We start from the raw sequence: 7,783 nt of genomic DNA, 5'->3' as shown, positions 1-7,783 counted from the left end.
CGCTTTTCAGCAGTGCCTGGGGTTTAAGTGTTAGCTTTGCTCCTGTGTGGGCTGGCATCTGGGGCCAGGCTCACTCCACTGCTTTGGCCCTTGTGTGGGGCAGTGAGGGTGCACTTGGTGGAGGGATGCCCAAATATGCAGGCAATGCTTTGTCCCAGGGTGGGAAAGCAGGGCACGGCAGAGGCAGCCTGGAAGGCTCAGCACCCCTGGCTGGATCACCTACAGCCTGTCCATCCCCTCTCTGCTCCAGCTCTGGGGGTGCATGTAGGGAGACCTCAGCCCCTCCTCATTTTTTCCTGGCTCACAAAGCAGCTGTAGCCCCAGCTGCTCGGTAACTTGTGGATGTGGGGCCCAAAAACCTGGCAGGGCACGCCAGGACCGCGCTGGATGGGCCAGGCGGGGGGAGCCAGGGAGGGAGGCAGCCCTGAGCCAAGGGGCTGGGGGCCGCGGAGGGGGAGCGGGATGCAAGGCTGAAGGCAGAGCCGGCAGGAAGCCCCCCTCTGCAGCGAGGGGCTGGAGGGGGGGTGGCTGGCAAAGGTGGGTTTAGGGGGGCTGAAGCCTGGCACGTTTTGTGTTGTTAGGCACGGCTGGATTCACAACGTGACTGAGTGAAAGCACCGGAGCCCGGAACGAATTTGCAGGAGGGCGCTGGAAAGCAAATGCAGATTTTTGCTGCGTGGTGAAGGAAACCAGATCCTCTGAGGGGTCCTGCAACGACTTCGCTTTGCCTGAGCTTTACCAGGAAAGCAAATCCCACAAATTCCTCGCCTGGAGGAGGGGAGTGGGCTGTGGGATCCCCCCGGCACAGCAGTGGGAGCAAGATGCAAATGCACAACGTGTTTGTGCTGCAAAGGCACGCTGGGTCCCCTGCTTCTGGGAGCCAGGGAAACTGAGGCAGGGAGCAGCTCTGGAGCCCCAGCTCTGTGCATGCAGGTTTTGTACTGCTCTGGCATGGAGCAGCCCTACCACTGCTCCTGACCGCTCTGCTCTAACCAAGGTAATGCCATTGCTTGCACCCCAGTACCCCTTTTTACCTGGCTCACGGTGTGGGGTGAGCACAGACATCCCGCAGGAATTATACCCCCGTTTAATTACAGCAGCTGCTCAGTGTTTCAGCCTGTGTTTCCCACCCAAATTAGGTTGAGAGATGCTTTTGCTCACTTCCCCAGCCATTCCCAACCCTGGTTTTTTCCTTCCCATTCACTTGTCTCCACGGACCCCTGAAAAACTGGTCTCTGCCCCATAGCCCGGTCCCCTCCTGCCCCATGGATGGAGCTGAGCATCAGCTCAGGTCCCGACACACGGCTCGGGGTGACCCCGGTGCGGAGGGGGCCGGAGCGGCAGAGCGCCGGGGCCGGGGTGCGGTGATGGCGGGACCCCGGCACGGAAGGGGTGGCGGCCAGCTCGGGTCCCGGTCCAGGGACGGGCCGCGGGCCCGGGGAGGGGCGGGGGGACTCACGTTTCGCTGACATCACGGCGGTGCGGAGCAGCCGGGGGCCAGCAGCCCCGCGCCACGGCCGCTGCGCACCCCCGGCCCCCCGGAACAGCCGCTCCCCGGCGCCGGCACCTCCGGTAAGTGGCGGCTAACGGCGGGAGGGGGGGGGGGCGGGGGGCAGGGGACCCGTGCCCCTTCCCAGCACTCAGCCAGGACCCCCAGCGCCTGCACCCCGGACCTGGGGAGCCAGAGACCGGCTTTGCCGTTATCTCCCCACTTCCCTGCATGCCCCCCTCCCCAACCATCGGGGGCTGGAGCCTTGCTCAGTGCAGCCCGGCATAGAGAGGGCTGAGGGGGGCTCCGGCACCGGGATCCCCTGTTCCTTTCCACCCCTGGGCGCTCGGTGGTCTCCGATGAACAGGACAAAGCTTTGCAGTTTGTTATCCGGGAGGTGTGTGTGTAACCCATTGACCTGGCCATCCCAGTCACCCCTGCCCAGCGCTGGGCTGCGTTAGCCCCAGAGGGGTTGGGGGGGTGCAGCTTGGGGGGCTGCAGCCTGCCCGTGGGTGCTGCCCCCTTCTCTCCTGCTGGGAGCAGCCCAGCTGCCTGGGTTCCCTCCCCAGCCCCACTCGTGCTGGGTGGCCCAGGGGCAGGGGACCATAATTTCACTCCATCTCAGGGAAGGCAGCCAGGGTGTAACCAGGGGCCCGGGGATGTTTGCAGAGGGGCTTGGTTCATCATCACCCCCTCGGGACAGGCTGCAGGACCCCATGTGTCGTCCCCCCCAGCAGACATGGGAAGCCCCGGGCAGATCTGCCTCTCTGCTTACTCGGGGAGGGGGGTTGGTAATGCAGGTTTGGGGTTTGGGGACAGGGTCTCTGCTGGGTCAGCACAGGCAGACCATGCTGGGCCTGCTGCCAGTCCGCTGACTGCCCACTTGTGCACTGAGTTCCCCTGTGCTCAGCCTCAGTTGCCTGTGTGATAACTGAGGGTTCACAAAGCTTTCTGGGGGGGTGTTTCTTCCCCTGCTCAGGTGGATGGTGCCTAAAAAAAGGGGTTAGGGTGCTGGGAGGGGAGGAGGACAAAAGCCAGGCATGACCAGGAGCATCCTTCTGGCTCTGCTCCTCTTGGCTGGCTGCCTCCAGCATGGAAAAAGCCCCTTGTCTGCAGGATCAGCCACTCCACTGCACTCATCTGAATGGTGAGGGAGGAAAAAAGGGCTCGTGACTCTTGCAAAGCAATGGGGAAAGGAAAGGGACGCCTGGTTTGAGAGCAGCTTCCTGAGAGGAGACAAGGAGCAGCGTACAAACCAGCTGAGCCATGACGGTATAGAGAAGCCTGTCTGGCTCCCAGCCAGCCCTGTGGCTCCCCAGTCCATGGTGGGGACAGGGCAGGCTGGGATCTGCCTGCCAGCCTGCCAGGGAAGGATGAAACCTGGTGGGTCTGGGTTCAGCAGCCCTGTCCCACTGAAGGATGCTCAGTGTCTCAGGGCAGGAGCTGGCTGGGGAGCCCAGGGTGGGAAGGACATGGCTGGGGGTGAGAGGGGCTGAGACTGACCCTCCCCTGCACATCATGCAGCGCTGTAGCTCAGGGCAAGCCAGCCAGGAGCCAGAAGGCTGGGAGATGCTCTCTGCATGGGTAACACATCTTTCTTCCTCACAGGCCAGGATGGCTCCTCGGATCTAGCCAGGGAGGCCAGAGCAGTGCTGGAGATCCCTGTCCAAGTGACAGTGGGACCAGGATAGAGGAGCTGCCGCAAGGATGTCTGAAGCCAAGACCCTGAGCTCCTCTTGCCTCGTGCTTTCCTTGCTCTCCTTGCACTGGGCTGTGCTCCAGCTGGGCCAGGCTTTTCCCAGCACCTCCGACTACCTCCAGCGGGGCTGGCAGCGGCTGCTGGAAGAAGGGGAGGGCTGCGCTGAGTGCCAGCCAGAGGACTGCCCAGCACCACGTGGGTGTCTTGCTGGCACAGTGCGTGACGCCTGTGATTGCTGCTGGGAGTGTGCCAACCTGGAGGGACAGATCTGTGACCTGGACAACACCAACCACTTCTATGGCAAGTGTGGGGAACACCTGGAGTGCCGGCTGGACACCGGGGACCTGCGGCACGGAGAGGTGCCAGAGCCCCAGTGTGCCTGCCTCTCCCACCTGGCCCTCTGTGGCTCCGATGGTAAAACCTACGCCCAGATCTGCAGGTTCCTGGAGGTTGCCCGTGCCCACCCTGATGCCAATCTCACCGTGGCCCATGAGGGTCCCTGCGAGTCAGGTAGTGCCCCAGGAGCAGCTGTGCGAGCAGCAGTACAGAGGCTTGTACCTTGCAGGAAAGGACAAGCAAGGGGGTCTTAACTATTCCACCTGGCAGCAAATGCATGGTGTTCACAGGGGCATGGCAGTGGTGGGGGCTGCTCCATACGGTGACAGGTCCCTCCTAGTGCCCCCACTCTGCTGCTCTGGAGCAGCTCCTGCAGATCTGACTCCTGGAGAGTTCTGGGAGCAGCTTTGCCAAGTGGGAGTGGGGTTTATGGGAAGCAGCAAATCCTGCCGGAGCAGATGAGGAAGTTGCAAGGAATTGTTAGCAAATTCTTGGCGGCAGTGCTGGGTTCACACTGGCCTGGTGCTCCTGAGAAACGTGGCTGCTTCCTGCAAATGGAAACCTGGGTTGATTTGACTTGGCTGCGCAGTTCCCATCTCCTGTTTAAAACCTGGCGGGGGGGACAGGCAGTGGCGGGGGGGTACAGGTCATCTAATGCTGTCGCCACAGCCTGAGAGGCATCAAAGTTGACTTTATTTTCTGTAGATCATCATGTCTTTGAGTTTTTCCCCCAGATATATTTGGAGGTGGAGACCTTCCCTTGACTTCTGGCTCATACTATGGTCCAGATCTTGGGGTAGGTGTGGGTAGGAAAAGTAGACCTCACTCCATCCCTCCTCCAGGGAAGGGATGTGGGACCTGGTGGTATTTGCTCCATACAGCAGCCAGGGACCTGCTGGCTGCCTTGATTGCTGACCTGACCCTGTGCCAGAGCAGAGTCCTCATTCAGCTGGAAGCTCATTCACATCATCCATCCCCACCAGCCTTGGGCTGGTGCCCCTGGGCCTTTCCCCCGCAGGAGTGTGCTCTGATTGTGCAGGAGAGCTTTGCTCTGTAGCATTGCTGCTACTGAACTGTGCCTGCTGCCTGTGTGTCCTTGAGCACCACCATGCAGGCAGGGACAGCAAGCCCAGGAGGGATGGCAACGCCTCATGGGCTGGGGGGGCTGGGGAAGGATCCTCCAGTCCCAGCTGTGAGGAGGGACTGTGTCCTGGGACAAAGTGATGGTCTGCCATGGGTGCGAGAGGAGATGGGCATGGGAAGAGTCCCAGCGTTTCTACGTGCGCCAAATGCTGCCAGCCTAGGAGAGCCCAGGGGGCCTGCTGAGGGTGGGACCTCTTCTGAGACCACCCTGCCCTCCTGTCCCCCCTCTCCAGAGCCCCAGATTACCTCTCCTCCCTATGACACATGGAACATCACTGGGCAGGACGTCATCTTTGGCTGTGAGGTCTTTGCCTACCCCATGGCATCCATCGAGTGGAGGAAGGATGGCATGGAGATGCTGCTGCCTGGAGATGACCCCCACATCTCTGTTCAGGTGAGTGGTGTGACTAGGGTGTTGGACATGGCTCCAGGGTTACCCAGCCCTTCCCAGATCCCAGGGGCAACCAGACCTGAGGGTGGTCATCCTCTGGGGGTGGCCAAGCCTGGCTACCTGGGGATGGGAGGGAATGACTGGAGCCTGCACACCATGAGGACTGGCTGAGCCAGGGCTGGTGTCTCAGTGGTAGGAGCCATCAGCATAGCTCTCTTCTGCAATTGTATCTAGAAGTTTTTGAACTTTTTGTTCTTTGGGACATGCAGAATCCTGCAGCAAGGAGTTTCCCACCTCCTTGCCTTTAGTTTGCTCTGCCAGCTGGCTTCACTTGCAGCCCCACCAGCAGGGCTGAAGGAGGGGACCTGCCAAGGCACCTGGGTTATCCACTGGTCCCACCAGCAGACTCAGGCAGTCTGTGCCCTTTTCTGCCCATTGCTCCAAGCAGGGTTCCCTTCCCAGAGCTGGCCGGGGTCAGCATCCTGCCTGCGGCTGCCCCAAATATAGTACCCAGCTATTAGAGGGTGTGGGCAGAGCAGAGGAGCCGTGCGCCACAGGCAGGCACCAGCAGGGAGAAACTGGTGGGGCGGATGGGGGGAGGCAGGGGAGCAGGTGGGACCTGGCAACATTGTGGGGTGACGTGTGGGTCCCCTTCCATCTTTCTGCGCTTCATGCCACTCCATAGCCTGTTGCACAGTCTGACTGAGCCTTCACCCCAAGCCATGCTACCCCTGCCTGGCTGGAGGAGACTCAGCTGGCCTCCACCCTACCACCACACTATAATAGCAGCTTGCAAACACAGCTGCAGCCTAGCTGGGTCAGGAAAAGGTTATTTCTTGCTGGGGACGAACAGAAAATAACATGGTTGGTGCCAGAGCAATCCCAGGACCTCACTGTCTGCTGAAACAGTGGACTTGGGGCTCCTCTGAGCTGTCCTGGGCTAGCTGTGCCCATGGCACAGATGCCCTGTTGCTTCTGCCACCCTTCAGGGCAACAATGCCAGCATCCTCCTGCTGTTTGGGGACCAGTGGCACTGGCGACACAGCTGGGGCTCTGGTCACATCTGCAGGGTCCTGCCCAAAGCAGGACTCCCAGGCTGAGGGCAAGAAGATGCCCATTCCCACCCCCCACCCCCCGGGTAGTGGGAAAAGGGGGGACCTGCATCCCATACCCTCAGAGTGGTACTTCGTGGGGGGCAAAGAGTCCCTGGGCTTGCGTTCCCCTTCCCATCCATCCAAGCCTCATGGGGGGCTTTTCTGGCCTCAGTGCTAACCAAAATGCCCCTGTCTTCCAGTTCAGAGGTGGTCCCCAGAAATACGAAGTGACGGGCTGGCTCCAGATCCAGGGTGTGCGGGTGACAGACGAAGGCACCTACCGGTGTTTTGCCAGGAACAGGGTCGGGGAGGTGGTGGCATTAGCCAGCCTGACAGTCTTCACGCCAGGTGAGCACCACGTCCTTACCCCACGCTCTCATGGGGACGAGGGAGGGGATGTTTGGGCAGGGTGCACTGGTACGGTGGGAGCTGCTGGAGCACAGGGCTGTGCTGGGGGTGCCCCAGCAAGCTGCCATGCACAGTTTGGCTTTGGTCCTGTGGGGAAGGAGATAGGCACTGAGGGGGACAGCGTGACATTGTCCCCATGCTGCTGTTTCAGACCAGCTCAACCTGACAGGCTTTTCCCTGCCGAAGCCCCGCACGACGCCTGAGGACTACGAGGAAAGCGAGGAGGACTATTACTAGCCTGGAGATGGGATGTCTGGCTGCAGAGATCACCTTGGCCATAGTGGCTGTTCCCAGGGGTCAGGGACATCTCCAGAGCAAGCACCCCCCAGCCCAAAACTCCTTTTCTGAACAGTCCTGGCACAGCAGCCTCTTTTTGGGGTGGGAGATGGGGTGACACATCCCTCTGCTGGGTTGCTGGGGGTGGGGGGATGCTGGGTGGTTGGTGGCACAAGACTGAGACCAAGGGTGGCTCTGCCTGGGGCAGGGAGAGCGGGACGTGGTGGCAGGTGGGACATTGCGGAGACAGCCACACTGTGTGTGACAAAGACTTGGTGCTGGGGGTGGAGGCAGCGCCCCCCGGGAGAAGGAGGCCAGGGCAGAGGCATCTCTACCCTGTGTGAAGTGTTTTGGGGAAGCCAGAGCGTAGGGCTGGGACCTGGCTGTGACAGCCAGTGCATCACCCCCGGGGCTGATCTGTGTCTCCCAAGCACAGGGAGAGCCAGGCTTCTCCCCAGGACCCGGGGAACCTGCTGCCAAAACATCCTTCTCTTCTGTTTTGTTTTTAACCAGAAAAGTAGTGATTTGAGGAAACCAGACACCTGTGGTCTTCAGTACTGTCTTTTCTCTGGCCCAACCACCCATGTGGTCAGAAACACTCTGGCCTTTTTCAGCCAACATTGTGCTTTTCCTTCCATGGAGCTCTTTACTTTGCCATTTCAGCTGTTAGTTAAAATATACATGTAGGTCAAAGCCAACACAGACCAGTCTGCTGTCCTCCATCCACAAGAATTATTCTGGGGGTGAGGGAGGGTGCAAACGCTGTGGATGCTACCTTGTCCATTGTGGGGGTTCTCGGGTTGAGAAGCCCTCCTGCTCATCTTGGTGCTCACAGCTGGTCTTGGCATAGGTCCTGGCTATCTCACCACATGTGAGGATGGGGGTCCGCAGCAGACTATCCCCTGTGCAGTGGGGGTGCATCAAGCTGGTTCATTGCACCCCCATCA

General features: G+C 60.4%; 1 protein-coding gene across 1 annotated transcript; it reads left to right on the top strand.

Annotated features, from left to right (window-relative positions):
- Nucleotides 1-1,440: 1,440 nt before the first annotated feature.
- KAZALD1 (Kazal type serine peptidase inhibitor domain 1) lies at nucleotides 1,441-7,534 on the top strand. The gene is made up of 5 exons (XM_055813973.1): nucleotides 1,441-1,572; nucleotides 3,098-3,698; nucleotides 4,901-5,061; nucleotides 6,353-6,500; nucleotides 6,712-7,534. Exons 2-5 carry the CDS (start codon nucleotides 3,197-3,199, stop codon nucleotides 6,795-6,797), a joined length of 897 nt encoding a protein of 298 aa, XP_055669948.1. The 5' UTR covers nucleotides 1,441-1,572; nucleotides 3,098-3,196; the 3' UTR covers nucleotides 6,798-7,534.
- The last annotated feature ends 249 nt before the right edge of the window (nucleotides 7,535-7,783 follow it).

The sequence above is a fragment of the Falco peregrinus genome, chromosome 1 (assembly GCF_023634155.1).
Source record: "Falco peregrinus isolate bFalPer1 chromosome 1, bFalPer1.pri, whole genome shotgun sequence".
NCBI classification, from domain to species: domain Eukaryota; kingdom Metazoa; phylum Chordata; class Aves; order Falconiformes; family Falconidae; genus Falco; species Falco peregrinus.
The sequence above is the reverse complement of the archived record's forward strand: the minus strand, read 5'-3'. Positions and strand labels throughout refer to the sequence as shown.

What these genes read in the sequence shown, in the direction of transcription:
- KAZALD1 (XM_055813973.1), top strand. Translation starts at nt 3,197, where the DNA reads ATGTCTGAAGCCAAGACCCTGAGCTCCTCTTGCCTCGTGCTTTCCTTG. An exon ending in ACCCCCACATCTCTGTTCAG is followed by an intron (nt 5,062 to 6,352) that starts GTGAGTGGTGTG and finishes CCTGTCTTCCAG; the next exon opens with TTCAGAGGTGGTCCCCAGAA. An exon ending in CCTGACAGTCTTCACGCCAG is followed by an intron (nt 6,501 to 6,711) that starts GTGAGCACCACG and finishes CTGCTGTTTCAG; the next exon opens with ACCAGCTCAACCTGACAGGC.